The sequence below is a fragment of the Blennius ocellaris genome (assembly GCF_963422515.1).
Source record: "Blennius ocellaris genome assembly, chromosome: 3".
NCBI lineage: Eukaryota > Metazoa > Chordata > Actinopteri > Blenniiformes > Blenniidae > Blennius > Blennius ocellaris.
In genome coordinates, this window is record NC_137652.1 from 15,002,455 (window position 1) to 15,021,426 (window position 18,972).

Below are 18,972 nucleotides of genomic sequence, written 5' to 3' on the forward strand. Positions count from 1 at the left end.
AAACCAGGGTCTTTTGTCTGTTGCTATCCTCTTTTTCCCCATCAAATAGCAATCCAGACTTTTTTGTAGGGGGAGTGAGCTCTTTGAGGTAGTTGGTGTAATCTTGTGTAAAGTACATCATATTTGGGCAAAACTAACTGTTCTGGACAGACAGGCTTCCTCATACCTGAGTGAACTGGAAGGAAGAAGAAAATGATGGCAATAGTAACAAACGCAAATGGAACTAAAAACATGTATTTGAGGGGATTTGCTGGAGGCAGATTGACCAATGCTGCTTGATCATGATCAGGGGCTTCTGGGAAAACATTGATTCCATCTGCGATTCATGTGCTCTCCCAAATCTCTTTATTTTCCTGTCCGCTCTCATTTTTCTGCTACAGATCATTCCCATTCTGTGGGCATTTAGGAATTTGAATCCAAATGAGTTTCTACATTTCGCCTCATCTAATCCCCCTTTCCTCATCTCTGTTCATCCACTCTGCCCCCCCCCCATCTTGACTTTCTCCATCTCTTAACTTTTTGACTTTGTCAGCCCTCCTTTCCCTACCCCCTGTGTCAAGTCTAATTATCGAAGTCAGTGTGTGTCTACGGGGAGCTCCTCAATACCTCCTCATCAAAGCCTCTGTTTGTGTTTGCTTGTTTATCTCTGACTGCTATTCTAGGCGCTCTCTCCTGGAGCCCTGATGAGACACAAGCCTTCACTCCCTCTGGAGGCTTATACAGTAAGCTGTCGCAGCACCTCCAGTCATTCAAAACTCTGCCATAGTAGGATTTTGTCTTCTTTCCACCTCTGTTCTTACAGGGTGTACCTTGTCTTGCAATATCTCTCTACTTATGCTTTTGTGTATATTTTCATCTTTGTCCTTCTCACCTTAAGTTTTTTTTAGGCAGGTGCAGTTTGATGAAAGGCATGCTAGAGGTCGTTTCCCCATCAAATCTTTTTCACTCGCCTTTTCTCTTCCAAACAAAGTACACTCACATTTTCATATGGTTTTATATTAGACCTTTCCCCTGTCACCCCACCGCCCACAACACCTGGAGGGCGCCAATAGGAACCGTTGAGGGGTGTTGGTAAGATGAAGTTTCTCACCATGATAAGTAACATCCCCTGGGGCAAGAGAAATCTACCATCGAGGAGGAGCCACAGACGCATATACTCAACTGAGTTGCCTTCTGGGCAGAAACGAGACCTCATTTGTCAAGTGTGGGTGTTGTTATGCATTAGGGGTTGTTGTTGTTTTTTTAATTTTCTTTATTGTTTTTAAGGAGAAATGGGTTTCTGGCCAAGGGTTGATGTGTCAAAGCCTTTCCTGGCAGATCATTTGATTTAAGTGAATTTTAAAAAGTGTGGTTGTATTTTGATCTTAAAAGTGAGAGACACCATTTAAAAACATTTTTTTTGGAGTCTTAAGAAATTACCTTGCTTATAATTAGGGATGCACCGATCCAGGTTTTTTGACTTCCGATCCCGATGCCGACATTTGAATATCTGCCGATACCGATTTTATTCAGATACCAGAGCTCTGTTTCCTTTAATAATATTATCATTATTGATTTTATATGAGGCTGTAATAAACTTCACTCTACAGTAAAGTATGAAATGTACGGATGTACTGTATGCATGTATTCTCTCAAAAGGCAACTTGAGGTTAGTATAAGGTCAAAAAAGGAAGCAGTACATCTCATAATAAACTAGTTCTATCTTTAAAACCTCAGAATCACTTTATTAATTCCAGGAGAAATTCTTTAGCAACGCAGCACAAACTGCATTTTTTACAGCAACACAAATGATTGGGACTATTTTCAGGGAGTTTAGCGTGGAGTAGGGCGCACTTTCACGGAGGTGCGAATCCTATGCTGCCGCAGAGGAACGAACTGTTCTCCTTGGCGAGCTGGCATTTTAAAACGGTGATGTCTGACTGCAGAGCATCCGCCTCGCTGTACAACGGCTTTACAAACATTCACATCGATACTTTGCGGTGTTTTGAGTGTGATATCCATTCAAACAGCGACATGTTATCATAAGAAGTCAGATAGCACATATAGCGCCACTTCCCTAACATGGTATGCTAGCTGCAAACTGTGGAAAGGAAAGAAATCCATTCCACATTTTGCAGCGAGCAGAGCAGCTGGAACAGAAACGCATGTGGACTCATTTCAGCAGAAGCACAGATGAAGCTTCATGGATCGCAATCCTCAGCAGGTTGGATCGGACATTTCTGATCCGTGAATTACGTTCATATCAGAACCCGATACTGGATCGGATCGGCCCCATCTCTGCTTATAATGCTTTGCAGGCTATGCATCCAGTGTGTGTGTGTGTGTGTGTGTGTGTGTGTGTGTGTGTGTGTGTGTGTGTGTGTGTGTGTGTGTGTGTGTGTGTGTGTGTGTGTGTGTGTGTGTGTGTGTGTGTGTGTGTGTGTGTGTGTGTGTGTGTGTGTGTGTGTGTGTGTGTGTGTGTGTGTGTGTGTGTGTGTGTGCGCGTGGGGGGGGGGGTGTGTGTGTGTGAGTGCATGTATCCAGTGTGCAATGGTAGGCACATATTTTCTGCTTCAAAGCTCTCTGATGGCGATTAGTCCCAATGGTTGTGACAGCATGGCATTTGCTATAGAAGTAGAGCCCTGCATTACTCAGACCTCTCCCAATCTGAAGACGCTGCTGCAACTGTTCCGTCATGTTTTTGGATTTTCAACCAAACTCCACATAGGGATGTTAATGACTCAAAAACTGTTGCTGTCATTGTGTGGAGATCTCATGTTTTAACTGGGAATTTCATTTTCATTATATTAGTTGCTTTCAGCACTGAGCTACACGTGAACCAAAAATAGCTGTTGTGTTTCTCCGGGGAAGGTGACTTATTTATTCGAAAATGGAAGGTTTCCCTCTAAAGGTAGAGTGGAGTTATGGCTCGTGATAGCAGGGGCTCACTAATGACTGAGGTGCTTTGAGCCAGTTCTTATGTATGTCTTCTACTCGATGCTCTCTCAACTACCTGAGTTGTGGGGAGATCAAATATTGTCCCATTTAGTGTCGGCTGCAGGGGAAAACAAATATTGCCGGTGCTTATTTTCTTGGAAATCCCTGAGGCGGTGTCTAGACAAAAACAAAACGCTTAATAGGGGTGTAGGGCAGACATTTTTAATGAGAATTGTTGGTCATGGTGGTGCTGGGGATGAACACTCACATGTACTTTCAAAATTGCATGCATCACAAATCACGATGGCAGAGATTCAGCATCTCTTCTGCTTCTTTATAGCAGGGGTGGGACTGGAAAGGTTTTGGGACTCATGCAGAAATGCTGTTTGATTCTTCTTTTTTTGCACATTCTTCAAAATGCACAGAGCTTTTGAGCTTGGAAAGACAAAAATGTGGGGTGAATAAATAAAAGAAAATTGAGACTTCAACAGCATGAGCTACAAGGGAGGGGATTTTATGAACAGTCCACACTTCAATCTTTTGAACCTTTGCACACAGTAATCTCTAAGAATAAGTGGATCCGTCTGACTTGTCTCATACTTGTTTAACCCGCTGATCTCAAACTGTCAATCTTGTCTTGTTGTGCCACAGGTTCCACGATGGATGAGGCTGAGAAGTACAAACAGCGAGTTGAGGCTATCGCTGTGAGTACACACGCAGACACACACACACGGGTAAAGAGACTAGGCTGCTGTCTGTAACACGTGAATTATTTATTGAGCATGCAGTGCCAAGCCAGGGTGTCCCTTGGGTCACAAAAGCAACAGTAGTTTGCCATGGGGACAGGTGCTTAAAGCATCATGGGACATGGAGTATACTTGATGTCTTTGGTGACAGTGTCCTTATGACAGATGGTCGCCCAGTCGTTCTCATCTTACCCAAAAAAAGTGATGTCTCAGGCACTCCAGTCTTTTCTATTCCTTTCTTCTTGTCTTCTATTTTACATCCGTTTACTTTTGGTATTGTTCTTGATAAATGATTTCTTCATCTTTACTTGAGTAAATAAAACTTGCTCCCCATCTATACATCCTTTAATTCATCATTCTCTCTTTGTTATGTCTATTTATCTCTTCTCTTCTCCTTCCAGGAGAAGCGTCGGATGCAGGAAGAGGAGGAAAAAGCCAAACGGGAGATAGAAGATGAGAAGCTCAGACTACAGCAGCTCAAGGTCTGACGCACATACTCTGTATGATCTAACCTCATTTCGCTCTCTCTTCCTCTCTCTCTCTCTTCCTCTCTCTCTCTCTGTCTCTCTCTCTCTCACACATGCACAACCTTGATTTTCCTCTGCTAAATTCCTCTGTAGTCTCATTTCAACTTGTTAGCAAGCCGATTTGATCCAAATATATTTCCTTTTTCACACACATTCTGTCACACATACATGGTTGGTCCAGCCTCCCAAGTTTCCTGTTTCTGCCAGGATCTCGTAAGGTTAGAAGCAAGCCTTCCTTTGCTGAAATGAGTTTATGTGAGTGTTTACATTCTGTCCGAGTCACAGAGCTGCTCTATTGTTTTCCATTCATTTCCACACTGGCGTTCCCACTTCCTTCTCTGCTGTGTTGTGCTGCCCTGGGGCACATTCCTCAAATCTTGTGAAATTAGCCCAAGTTTTTTTGTGCATGTAGCTATGCATACGTTTGCTTCTATGGTCCACGCAAAAGGACATCGACAAATGCAAATGCAATAAGAAGGAATGGCATTTTGTCGATCTAAAATGAAGCCGCAACAGGCCTCAAGTATTCATTCTTGATAATTATTTTGATACTTGCTCCCTCACAGGAGGTTTTCCTCACCACAGATTTTCGTACATTCATTAGCTTTGACATTGAGTGTAACCCCCGGAGGAGGCGCGAGGATGTGATGGGAAGGAGCCGAAGATTTTACCCAGCTTCTGACCTGCAGGGAAGTTTAGAGAGGCCTGTATTCAGAGAGCAGGTAATGTCACAGAGAGGGGAACAGAGCCTGGCTTGTTCTGAGCCAGAGCAGCACACACAGAGATGGTATTGTGACGCTTATAGCTTAAGTAGGTTGCTACTTGCTAACATTTGCAAATTTTTTGGAAACATGGAGCCATGAGCTGAAGCAACGTTTGCAGATCTCACCTGTTTTGCACATTTGGAATCAAGTTGGCTCATTTGAGTGCCTTGCACTGGATTTTTATGTATTTAAACACATAAAAAAAATCTTCCTTATTATTCTCTTAGACCTTATGTACTTAAACTTTACTGCAGTGTAAGAGGTAACTTCTATTTACTGCTTGGCTCAAGGCACTTTACTATCACAGATGCTTGCAGGAATAAACACTTAAGCCAAGAAACCAACTGGGTGTTGCATGTCTTACTGCAGCTGAGTCAGCCTGCTGCTACTTACTGTTCGTCCTGACATACAGGAGACAGCTGCCTTATTGTACAGTATAAGTGAGAGTAGGGCTGGGCTCCTGTACAAAGACAAATGGCAATGTGAGGTGTTGTGATTTGAAAGATTGATACCACCGAGTACCTCAGTCAGTCACCACGTGACAATGTATCTCCGCCGTGTCATCATGTCCGATCGGCAACAGACATTTCTTCAAGCTCAAAAATATCTGTTCATCAAAGTTGCATCTATGAAAGTTTTTTTGATGGAAATAAAAAAGCTCGTGCTCCAAGGTAACATATCTATCAATAAGTTCACCAACTCTATTTTCACCTTCTCCGTCACCAATCATCTGCTCTCTGAGCACAAATCAGGGTTGCCCACAAGTCGCTGTATTAGAAAGGTGATGTATTATGTTTCATTCTTTAAAATGTCAAGCTTATAAACAGCATGAGCCTTCAGACTGATGCCAGACGCTGGTAGAAATGATTCCTTTAATGTACAGAACCTTGACTGTCTAAATCTGTGATTTTCTGATTATTTGTTATTGTCAGACCTTTTCGGCTTTTGAAAAATATCAAGAAAGAAAATCTTTAAAAAGGAAAGCTAACAACTTTGACCATCATATTGTATATAAAAAAATGATTTGTAGGGATGCAACACATCCAGAAATCTGGAACTTCCCCTGATTTCTCTATGAATAAAATGTAATTTAATATTGGTCCCAACAAAAAACAGGTCAGTATAATTTTTTTTTGTCCAAAATCAGCTGAACCCTGAAAACATCTACAGGATATAGAATGTATTCTTTTTTCTTTTTTTTTTTTTAAAGCTTTTCAAGTGAAAACAGGTTCAATCCTAAGGCTAATGCTCACATGCCACATTGGTCATATGTTAACACTCCTGCAGACTGTGTGATTTCAACAATCGTATAAGTTCACACCTAACAACAACACTGTGTGACACAAATTTTGGGCCACAACATGACGTTTGCTGCAAGAATAAAGCGTCCTCAACATAAACCTGAATGGAGCCCTTGGAGTTGTGGCATTTATGTTTGGAGAGAAATCCCCAAAAAGAGGAGGAGGAGGAGAATATGGATGTGGTCGTGGCTCGCAAAGAGAGGCCAACTTGGGTTGCCAGTTTTGCAAAGTGGAGCTTGAAATACTTGAAGTACTCATGAGCGTCTACTAGCATTTACTGCTATGGTCTGGAATTTTCCAACAAAACAAACTATGTGTAAATGTAGCAAATGGATTGTCGGTCACAGCAGGCACAATCATCCCGAATATCTAACACGGTCTGAATTTTATCGCAGGTTCTCTTTGGTCGAAAGGCTATGACAGCGGTTGTCCTTGAACCGCTCTCGCAGTGTGACGTGGGACCACCGATTTAGAGCCAAGGTTTCGCCACGATTCGCCCACGATTGCCAAGTGTGTAGGGGGCCTTAAGACTATAAGAATTGGCATGTTCACACAAGATTCCCTGATGTTTTGAAAACAGGAAGTCTGAGCCTCAGGTCACTACATATGAAACATGCAGATTCTGAAAGGAAGATTTTTAATCATTGCATTTCTGAAGTGCCTGTAAATGTTTTATTACAAGTGATCAGATTTTTATGGTCCTGTAAACCTGCTCACGGATGTAGCGTTATTTAAACCTTATCGCTTGTGAAGTGGCATTAGTGTCTAATTTGTACTGTCAGGGTAAATTTCTGAAAACAAGCATGCAAAAGTTATGTTTCCTGTGAAGCAGCTTGCTTTGGCAATACTGCCTTGAAGAGAAACTCTCTGAAGCAGGGGAACACCTCTTAAGGACCAGGATTCCCTACCCCTGAAAGGGTAAATTATCAAATCTTGGAGTGAAATCTCAAAGTAAAATAATTTGTTGTATTTCTTTGTAAAAAAAAAAAAAAAAAAAAAAAAAGAGAGAGAGAGAGAGAAAACACTATTTCACATGGAGGATTTGGGTTTTTGACATTTTGCTGTCCAACCAACTCTAGATTAAATTATATGTGGTCCTTGGACTGAAATGAACTTGACACCCCAGATTTAAAGTTACATTTAATTGTACATTGTCAACAGACAGCATGCCTCCAGCATGGTGGTTCATATAGTGGTGAACTGGACAAACAACCTCAGGTTTCCAAAGATGACGTCAGTTTGCAAAACCCAAACAGTTTAATGGCTGCAAATTCCGATTTGTTTGTAAACCTATTGACTTTGGTGTGATCAATTTGGGAAACTACAGATTGGAAATTAGAGCAATTTTTTCATTTTATTTTTTTCCCCTGCATTGGTTTATTCTCTGTGCAGAACTGACCTTTTATGGGAGGTATATTTCCAAGATTTTTTTTCTGGTAGGGAAATTTTAAAGGCGTTTTAAAACCTTTTTCTAACACGTTATTAAACCATGTAAATGCAGTGTCGTGCTTAAAGAATCCCCTCCTGCCCTCAACTACTTATCTCTGCCTGAATTATTTATAATTTACCCGGTAGCAAGACAGACTTGATAATTCAGACACGTTGGAATGGTTCTCATTTCATACTGTTAAAGACAAGTATGCTGTTATTTAGTGGAGCCAAAAGTAAGCCATTTGATTGAAGCTGTGGTGCATCTTCCTCTGGACTGACTGGGATTTGCTCCAGCTTCTTCATGGTCCTCATCAAAGATAAGTGACTGGAGCTATTGGATGGATGTTAACCACTCCAACCACTTCAAAGTCGTTTGTTGCTCTTCTGCAATAACATACATAAGTAAATATATCATAAGATTGTGACGTGAGGCTCTGTAGGAACAGGTGTGGAAAGACTTTTTGGTTGGGGGAATATTCCATTGAATATTGTGTTTTATATTTGTAGTTTTGTGGTTCATTCAGTTCAGCATAGTCAAATTTTATGTAACATTTCTTGTCTCTTTTTTGAGATTGAGTAGTACCTCATTTTAGAGATCATTTAGTAATTCAGCTAATTTTTCAGAAAAAAAACAAACAAATACCTTGGGGGAAAAAATTATCATTGCCCGAAGTGGGTTTTTGGAGTATGCCGAGTATACACACTTAACGCTTTATTGAGCAAACAACTGTATTTGGTGGCCTCCAACACAGTTCTTCTAAACTATTGACAATATGGAAATAAATTCATCACCAAAAATGCACACGGTGTTTCTAGTGAATCCTCCATTTGATGTATTTTATTCACTTGATTTTAAACTTTTTTACGGATTACACTGAGAAATCAATTCCATTTTTCACCATTTGTTTGGGTATGCTTTTTTTCTAGCTCAATGCATGTCATGTAAAGGATGAACTTGATTGGAATTAAACGTAGATGATATAAATGCATACTGTATCTTCCACATATCTTTCTTTTTTGATGTGAAAGAAAAGGGTTTACTTTTGCAAAGTTAACTAGAAGGTCTGAATCAGGATCATACAACGTTGAAATGATATCCAAAGGTGGGAAATAATAGAACAGAATAGAAGTCCTTTATTGTCTCTCTCTCTCGCAATGCAAAAATACAGTGTTAGCAGCAGTGAAATGTTGTGACAGCAGAAAGAAAACACGCACAAAGGTAGAAAATATAATAGAGAGATAAGATATATATATTGAAATATGTACAACCAAGAAGTATTTACAAATAGTGCAGAAGGGAACCACTTTTTTCCAGGACACTTTGCAGGTAATCAGATGTCTTATTTTGTCCAGTTTCCATTTCCTGTCCAGGTGCAGTTTCATAGATTTATCAAAAGCTTGTTTTGTTAAATACTGTTAAAGGCTGATATTTTGTTGTTTTATTTTTGATATTCATCATTATTTCATTCCAGCAATGTTGTTTGGTACAGTTCTCTTCCACAGTCCAAAGACACGCATGTGAGGTGAAACTAAAATTGCTCAAAGATGCAAATATGAGATTGTCAGTCATTTTCTGTCTAACTAGAAGTGACCATTGAGTATACTTTAAATATCACAGAATAATCACAGTGTCCGCTAATTAATGAGCAGTGATTAACACTGTCTCTGTCTGCCATTAGCAGTCAGTCGTTATATTGCCATAGCAACCACTGTTAGTGACAGTTTCCAAGGCTGAGCCAACATTCTTGGTGAACTGACGTTTCAATACTACCCAACATTATTTATCAACTGTGATCGCCCTCGTTGAACCTGCATCTGAATGTATTTGATTTATCAAAGCTGGTATCTGACTCTCCATCCATAGGATGTGTCAACATTTTTCTTTTTTAATCCGAATAGCTAAGTTGCAGTATCAGTGCTATCTTAACATTACTGGTAAGAGTTGAAACGATGTCAAACTACTCGAATGCATCGAGTTCAGATTGTGAAGTTGGCAGCCGTTTCATCAACATGCCAAAAGTGTTTGTGGTTTTTTTGTTGTTTTTTTTACAAGAATTGCTTTTGCTGTTGGATCTCAAAGGATGACAATCAAAATCTCCTGCTTCACAGTGTGAACATGAATAAACAGCAGTGGGTTAACAAAGGGGCATCAATGATGAGCATAAAAGATGAGGAAATAAAGACCAGCTGCAATTTTTTAAAAAGAAGTTGTGACACAGTTCACTATTAAATTGCTTCTTCTTTTTCTGCCTTTTAAACATCGACTCGAGTAAAACACTGGTGAGGCATTATTCTGTACTTGCCAAACTGCTTTCAATGCCAGCAATATTAAAACTGTGCAGCATGTAAGAAGCCAGTGTTTTTCAGGTAGTTAAACCAATGGGGTTTTGTATCGGTATAATTTAGTGTATCAAGAAACAAAATGAATCCTTCTGATGTGTCATTCAAAGCTTCTGTTCCATAATCAAGGAATCAAATAGTCACACAGATTTGGTTGTCTGTGGCTATTCAGATAAATGAAGAGCTGCAAAAAACACAAAGAACAACAGATAATCATGTCTGTAATCTATTTTCAGTGTCATTTATAATGGTCTTATTTCTTTCATATAGCTACTGTGTTATAAATTGGAAATGGAAATGTTGAAACTGTGACAAAATGACAGTTTTATATCCTTTTCAAGGCCATAGTTCCAGATCTTTTCTTGTATCCTACGTAACACAGCACTGATTGTTTCTGTTTCTCATTCCAGAGGAAGTCTTTGAGAGACCAGTGGCTAATGGAAGCAGCACCTTTGTCCCCGACCTCCCTGGATGCCCAGGCCCCTCGCTCCCCTTCGTGGAACACACAGGCGCAGGACATGAAAAAAGACACAAACAAGTAAATCCAACATGTGACATTTTATTCACGTGTGTTTTTGTGGTGAATGTGTAAGCTTATGGTTGGATGACAATTAGACATTTCTCTTTGTCTGAGCTGACGGAGCATGAGCAAACATTACATTTTGGTTATGTGGGGGTCGTTAATGATTATTTCAGCATTCCCTTCGTCAATTTAGTTTTTCTTGTAATCTATTTGCTGTTGTTGAGAAAGAGAAGGTAATCCAGGTTGCACAGGTGCCAGTAAGCTACAGCTAGCTTTATTACAGTAGACAATGTTGTCCCGTCCCAGAAAGTCGCACTCCTAAGTCCCAGTCTAATTACTCTGAAGGTCCACAGCTCTGTCACACTTTCTAGCAAGCCGCTATGCACATATACATTTCAGGGCCTCTGGGAGCATTGGAACATGGCTGAGGTGAAAAATATAACGAAAACTGTGTTGCTTCTAGCTTTGAAAGAATAAGATTGCCCTCATCATGTCTGCAGTGAGTGGATTTATGACTTTGTTATGGTCTTTTTGCTTTTTGCTTGTATCACCCCCAGCAAACAATCTGTTTGTTGCTTATTGCTCTCCGTCCTGTCTTTTTCTGTCTTTCTATCCTCAAAACTCCAACCATCACAGCAGAAAGTCTCCAACTCTGAGTCAGGTTTCTTCCTGTTAAGAGGCAGTTGATTTCTTTCCACCATCACCTGTGCATGCTCAAGTGGAATAGTTGGAAGAACGTATTGTATTTGGTGCTACATAAATAAAATTGAATTTAAAATTGTAAGATTACCTTTTTGGTTTTTACAGATAGAGAATTGTCGGGGTGAATCTTAACCTTTTGTCTTTGTGTGTCTCAGGTTGCAGTTGGCAGAGGAGCCAGAAGAGCTAACAGAGGTGGGCCAAATGGTGTGAAACATGCACACAGTCGAGCACATTTACCCACTTTGGTGTCAGATTATGTGTTGAACAAGCACGATCCATCATCCTCCATTATGCAGACAACTTCCCACAACTTCTGTCTGTGTTTTTGGGCCATGCATAATACATTTCCCCCTCTTAATGTAACAGCCTCTTGTTTAAAAGCGTGGTCTTTGTAAATGCGAGCAGCCCTGTTATGTAAACAACACAGCTCTCCATCCACGGTGGAATTATTGTTTCACCTCAAGTCAAGTGCAAGTATCTTTGTTTACTTCATCTCACCAAAGGGCTTTATTGCAGAACAAAACCTTTGTCTGTCCTCCGTCACTGTGTACTCCAGAAATTTCTTCATGTTATATTTATCTCAGCCTTTCCTTTTTTTGCTAAAATCAGCTGAAGTCTAAAGAGAGGATTCATCTGCTTTCACAGTTGATTCGTCGCAGTGGCTATGATAGATGAGAATTCAAATGTAAGACATTATTCTCTGTGTGAAATTTAAAGCACTTCATCCACCCAGCCAGAGATTCTTTCGTATAATGGGCAGACTAAGCCTGAGTGACAGCTAAAATCTGGAAAAGCTAACTTTTTGGTTACATAATACTGTCTGATGAGCGTGAGATTTTGAAGTTCTTTCATCTGCCCGAACATGCGTACTGTGTTGCTATCCAACATGTTTTCAAATGTATCTCTGTGAAAACAAAGGACTAATGAAGTCTTCAGTGAATGCTACTGTCACTTCATCGATTCAAGCGTCCGACCTTCGCTGAGCACCTGCAACAATATCTTCAGTTCTGTTTGACCCTGAGTTGCAGGGCTGAACATCCCTGGAACATTAGTGAACCAAACACTCAAGACCACAAACACCCAATTATTTTCTCAACATAAACTAGAAACCCCTCACTTTCTCGCATAAAATTAAACTGGAAAAGTGATTTCCCTTTCACATCATTCCTGATTCATCATTTTACCTTTTTATCAGGCAAGGGATCATATTTGATAACTCCTTAATTTCTTTGTTTATTATTATACATAAGTGATGCCTTAATAACAATTGCATCACAGATCTCAAGATATACATTGTCTTGGGTTTGTAGAATTTGCATAGAAAATAACAAAAAATTACACTTCTGCATTAATCTTCATGCGCATTCAGTGGATTTTTGACTGATTACCCACCGCGTTTCATATTATTGAGGTAAGAAGCTGAGGAACAACTTCACCAACGAAATACGTGATTCACTTGATTACTACTGGTGGCAACATGGAGAATTTAAATGTTTCTCCAAACAAGTCGTTTTGAGAAATATAAAAATTCTTAACAATAATTATTGGTGATAAATTGCCTTTTAAAAGAAGCAAAATGTCACTTTCAACCCCCCTTGACCAGGCAGAGTGCCCAGCCTGTGTTTCATCATTCTGAGAGATATGCATTTATACACACATTTGTGTAGTCAATGCTTGTATGTGCAGTGCGTGTGTGTTTTCGAAAGTAGGGGTGAAACTTGGTTTCATTCATAAAGAAAGATATACATTTTAAATGTTTTTTTTGCTTTTGTTGAGATGGCGTCTGTGTCCTCAAAGTTTTTGTGATGTTCCAACTATTTGCATTTCATGTGCTGTGTCTTCTCTGTTGGGATCTTTAAAAAAAGAAAAAGAAAAAAGTTTCAGGAAACGCATCACGAACAGTTTTTATCGCAGACACTTTAACTCCTGCACTGTCTTTTTTATTCAACAGGAAGTAGTAACTGTGGCAGAGGATGCAAAAGGTAAGCTCTATACTGCACAATAAAAAAAAAAAAGAGAGATTTCTTTATTTCTTTAATGTTTTTCTCTTTTCATGAAATTAATGGTCATGGGACAGTATCTAAAGATGATAAGGTTTTAGTCATATATTTGTGGTCTTAAGTGTATAATAAAAAAGTACAGGGTGTGTTTTTAACACCACACTGTAACTCTTTCTGCATCTCAGTTGAGTACTGATTGAATAGACTTACTCGTGCAACCCAAGTCTCAAGTGTTGATGATCCAGTTCATGTGTTCTTTAAAAATATTATAGTAATTATCACAAATCATTTTATCCCCAGAAATGGTCCAAAGTGTCGTGCAGAATGGACAAAATTCAAACGGACCACGTGGCCATGAAGGTGAACTCGCTCATATTCCCCTCATTCACCCAGAAATACATGATGAAACATTTAAGTCCCCAGGTTTATTTCTGTCATCATCTGGACCCTGAAAATGTTTTATTTCCTTCCAGTCCTCCTTTTGGTCATTCTTATTCCATTATCATTATTCTCAACCCCTCAAACACCATGAGATATTCTTTAGATGTGTGTGCATACATGCATCGTATTAAACTTTGCATTATAAAGGAAGGATTCACACACTGTGCTTTGCATCAAGATCGTGTGTGATGAACAAGTTTGACAAAGATTTAGATTTAGGATTCATCCCAGTGGACCATAAATGCTTAACTTGCATTTTAAGAGAGCAGTGGGTACCAGATGCGTTGCAAGGGATCGTGCACAGGCTTTGCTTTGTCGATCAAAGTCATGTTTGATAGAAATTAACTGTAAAGCATCAAGGAACTCGAGCTTTGTTCTTTCGACTGCAGCACCACAATTTGCATGCAAGTCACTCCCTAGATTACCTGCCGTTCACTTTTGACTCGTATAACATTCCTGCACTACGAGCGAAGATACTAGTGTAACATAGTTAATTCGGATAAAACAATGTTGCTTTTTATGTGCTTTTGCATTCCCATGAGGAAGCAGAAGTGAGTGACTTGTGCCTGTTCTCTATGGAAATGCTTGGACTGTTGAACATGATTTTAACCACAACACAGTGCATTAATCAACTGTTTGGAGCACTAACATGCTGGTAGCAAAGTAACCTCTAATTACAATCAAGTGATCGTGTGTCTGCACCGAGCACAATAAAAGCTAACGAGCAATGTAAATCATATAACAGGACATGGATTGCAAGCTCACTTTATGCCAATGAACAAATAGCGCTAAATGTGCTTGTCCGTGCAGTTGAACAGTTTTAGTGACCGTTGTGTGTGCTTTTTATTCTTCCCCAGAAACAGCTGAAGGTGAAGTGAAAGTAATTCTCAGACCTGCACTTGATGAGACCTGGATCAGTGGAAACATGGAGCCTAGCATAGATCACAGTGTTTCAGTGCAGAATAGTCAGTCAACCACGAACGAACTGATTGGAATCACGACAGCTGTTGGTGACATGAAGTTGGACCAGCGGTCAAGTGTGGACGAGCCAGAACCTGGTCAGGTTCCAAATGACAACGTCAATGAGGTGGAGGAGGAGGAGGAGGAGGAAGAAGAAGGGACTCTGGTGACGAGAGCAGAATGTGTAATCATCACAGATGAAGGAGACGATGCATCCCAGGAAGACCACCAGGACGATGTGCAGCAACAAGATGAAACTCCTTTAGTAAATGTAAAAGAAGGCAAAGAGGAAGAGGAGGCTGTGGAGCAATTGGTAAAAATGAAAACCTTCACTGGCTCAGAAAAGGATGAGGCAGCTGTACTCATCACTGAAGCACAACCAGCAGCTGAAAATGGAGTTATAGAGGGGGGCGAAAAGTTGATTACAAATGGAGAAGGAACTGTGGAACACGAGGACATACAAGTGGGGAACAGAGCCTCTGTGCAGCTGCAGTTCTCAACCAGTGCTCCAGAGGGCACCGTGGAGACTTTGGTGCCTGTCTACTCTGAGGGGCAACCCTCTGTCCTCAGTCATGTGCCGCAGGCTGAAGGGGAGGCCTCAGCAGCACCAGGGGGAGCTGAGGCAGCATTACAAGCTGAGGAGCTCGTCCGTCAGCCTGGGCAGTTCCAGGACGTGTCCCTGGCTGACCCCCAAGAGAACAACTGCACAGAGGAAGGGCTGAGGGAGCAGGAGCCCCTTCTCCCCAGAACCACAGCCCAGCCTGCAGCAATCCACCGCCCAGCCAGCTCAGAGACACAGAGCCCACCCAGAGCACAGGGCCCTGCAGACGAGGCCAAGGAACCCAAACGTAAAAACTGCCCCTGTTGCTCTGTCATGTAAATGCCTTCTCTCGACATTCACTTCCTTCCAGCCTCTTCAGTCTGCCAGTAGCCTTCGGTCTGGCTCCCTGCAGTTCAGCTCTCAGTGCAGTCCTTCACTCAGCTCTTTGTTTAATGCATCCACCCGTTTTTAAATCAGTATGTGCGCAAGCTGCTTCCCTTTCCTCCACTGTCCTCTGCCAACATTCCTCGTATTCATCTTGAAATTTCCTCATCCCCACTCTTTGAGCTTTGATAAAGCAACAGGAAGTCAGCTTTGTCCAACATAAAGAGAGAAGGGGTCTCCCGAACTGAACTTTTCATTTTTAAGTGTCTTGGGATTTTTATTTTTTATTTTTTTTTAACAGTTGTGCCAGCCAATCTACATAACAAGCTTTGGGTGCAAAGAGATAATGTACTGTTCTAAATTGTTGTATCGATATGTTAAGTTAATTTGCTAGGTTTTAAAGCATCAATAAGGGATGTAACTGGAAAAGTTCAAAGAAGTGGAGAGGTGCAGGGAGCATTTCAGTCTAATTTAGTGACTTTGCAGCTGAGTTATTTTATTGATATTGGCTTTTTATTAGAAATGTGTTTAATCCATGTAGTTTATAGGGTCTGAATATGTTATTTTACACTGCATTATATAAAAAAAACACCAAAAAAAGAAAGACATATTCTAATTTATAAACAGTGAGCACCTCTGAGTATTTTTGGGGCCATTGTTAGTTTTAACAGAGAAATTATTTTAAAGTATTTCATGGGTTGTTTATCTTCACCAGTAGTGCTTTAGTAGAGATTTTCTGACATACAGTAGTTGTGTGTTTGGATGTCTATGCTGTACTCGGAAAGCATTTGGAAAATCTAAGCTTTGAAATGACACTGACTGAAAAACGGTTCAATGATTAAACTGACATTTCTGATACATGACACTTGATGTTCATTGATGTGTTTCTCAAAGAGTCCTGCTGTGTCTCAGCCTCGACTTTACTTCATTGAAGAGAATCGATATTTAAATGTTTGTTTCATAAGACACCAGATCCTCATCAAAGACATGCAGTTGTTTTCCTAATTCATTAGACCTCACTTTACTGTTATCAGTCGAATGCAGCAGCACATTTATATAATGCTATGGTTTTCAAGAAGTGTGGAAAAACTATAAAATCATATATAGTTTCTCAAACTCGAACCTGAGAAATGGTTCTAAGTCTTCCCGGTTCTGATTTGATGTTTATTCTTTTGAAGACATCACTGGAAGACTCGGCTGGGATGTTGAGAATCTGCGCAATTCTGTGAATGAAATAAACGGTGAGATGATCAGATGTTTAAAATGAAAAAACGATCAGATTTTGTCCACTCAAAACCAAAAAAAAAGAATGTTATTTGAATGTTTTTCTACATCCTGTGCAATCATTTACATCCTACTTACTTTACTTGGTACCACCTGCTTTAAGACTTGTATATGTGCTGTGTTTTATTTAGCGAGGAGTGAAAACCACAGATCAATCGAGGATGTCTTGCAAAAGCAGGAGCAAAACAGACCTTGAAAAATTCCTTCCAATCTCATTCCTTCATCTAAAGTGCTGTACTTTGGCATGGAGCTTGCCAAAGCTGCGTGAGAGCCCCGCTGTGTCCCTACCAGCTGTTGCAGTCGCTCAGTAGCAAACTACAGGCCCCTCGGAGAAAGGGATACTTCAAGTCCTGTAGAGCTGAGAGATCCCAGGCTGCGACCGTCTGACAACAATGGGCTCCTCCCCGATTGAGGAGCCAGAATCTAATCTAGACCCAACGGTAGATAGTTTTTGTCGTCCTCTGGCAAATTGTACCAGTTGGGTCCAGATTGCTACATTAAATTGTACACATTCAAAATGCAATGCCTTCAGTGTGTCCAACAATCTGCCAGTGTTTTCTTTTCAATCCACTCCCACTTATGAAAAGTGGGGGACCATTTAAACTTGTTGGGTACGGTTCCTCCCAACAACATGAAGGCTTCAAAAGTGTGTGCAAGTAATTGAATTGGCTCTGGCGTTTTAGTGCAAGAGTCAACTGAAGGCCAAAGCGAGAGAGAACTAAAACCTGAATCATGGATAGGTGAACTGCAAGGATTCTTTAAAAAAAATAAAAATAAAAAATCTATACTCTTTGCTGACAAGCCTTGGTTAAAGAAATTAAAATGATGACATGGAACCCAAGGATTTGTTTAGTTTTTTTTTTTTTTTTAAAGGGGTAGGGTATTTAGAGTGGTATTTATATTAACTTCTTTATAATGATGAAACGTTACACCTCAAATACAATTGCAGTCTAATGATCAGTGCAGTACAGCACTACTTGTATCTCCACCTGGTTACTGTATTTCTACCGATACTGTAGATATCTATACAACAAAGACTTTGCTTAGTATCTAGACTCTGGACCTTTTATCCTGGCGTGCATCACATTATGAGCACACACTGTTTATTTGTGTGTAACTCAGCCCATGTACAAGCAAGACCTTTGTTCTCAAATACGTGATTCATGTTAAAACAGATGATGAAATTCAGACTAGAAGGATCACCTGCTTTGATCTAAAATATACATTCAGTGATTGTTAGTCTGAAGCAGTTGGGGTGAATGTAATCAATAAACATAACCAATCTGATCACCTTTTGCAATGTTTTAGGGACAAAATATTTTAGTTTTTTTTTTTTTTTTTAAATGCATGTATTGAAATACATTTTCATCTAAACACCAAAACTACAGCTCCACATACTTCATTTAGTTTTCAAAAATCACTCCATATTTTACATTGTGTGACTGGTCATTAAATGAAAGATGGAAGTCATCCTGTTCGTAACCAGTGTAAATGTTTACCTGGTTGTGAATTGTCATTGGACTTTACCTGGAGTTTCCAGTATTGCAATATTACACAGGATTATACAGCAACTATAAGTATCAGGTGCCCCATTTTACCACGTAGACTGTCCAAGAGGAGCCATAGACATAATTTTTGCAGAGAATCCATCAAACATACAGAGACATGATTGCTTTTTTTGTTACTGTCCTTTGCTTAATAGCTGAGAGTCATTCTGCCCCTCTTACCTGTGAAAAGCCGGTCCAGCCTTTGGCTCAGCTTGACCTTCAAAATCTTTTTGGGAGATGGGCTTTAGTGGCAGCCAGCATGATGGATTCGACAGCTGCTGATGCTCTGAAAGCAAGAGACAGTTCAACTGTTTATTACCGCAGCTCATCGTTGACTCATGTTAATCGTGTCGAAGACAGCTGCCAGCATCATCATCGCAATTTCTCTATGGAAGGCCACCACCACTTATTTTTAATAGTGAAGACCTTCAACTTCTCAGGGAACTTCCTCCCTGCGCCTTGTCCAGACTGTGTAGTGTTGAGGTTGGACATACTAGAGTCGCGAGGCTACAAGTCAACGGACCTCTACCTGCTGAGCAAAAGGAGGAAGCTGGAGCAGAAAGAA

General features: G+C 40.2%; 1 protein-coding gene across 2 annotated transcripts in view; it reads left to right on the forward strand.

Annotated features, from left to right (window-relative positions):
- Window positions 1–16,399, forward strand: part of palm3 (paralemmin 3) — a 35,952-nt gene extending 19,553 nt beyond the window's left edge. Inside the window, exons 2-8 of one of the 2 annotated variants that reach the window (XM_080520894.1) lie at window positions 3,568–3,620; window positions 4,064–4,144; window positions 10,436–10,563; window positions 11,406–11,442; window positions 13,202–13,232; window positions 13,551–13,610; window positions 14,549–16,399. In XM_080520894.1, the coding sequence (XP_080377020.1) occupies window positions 3,576–3,620; window positions 4,064–4,144; window positions 10,436–10,563; window positions 11,406–11,442; window positions 13,202–13,232; window positions 13,551–13,610; window positions 14,549–15,531 (1,365 nt within the window). In that variant the 5' untranslated portion in view covers window positions 3,568–3,575 and the 3' untranslated portion in view covers window positions 15,532–16,399. Of the gene's footprint in view, window positions 1–3,539; window positions 3,621–4,063; window positions 4,145–10,435; window positions 10,564–11,405; window positions 11,443–13,201; window positions 13,233–13,550; window positions 13,611–14,548 lie in introns of those variants that run through there. The other variant, XM_080520895.1, reaches the window with a different exon arrangement.
- Window positions 16,400–18,972: the final 2,573 nt, after the last annotated feature.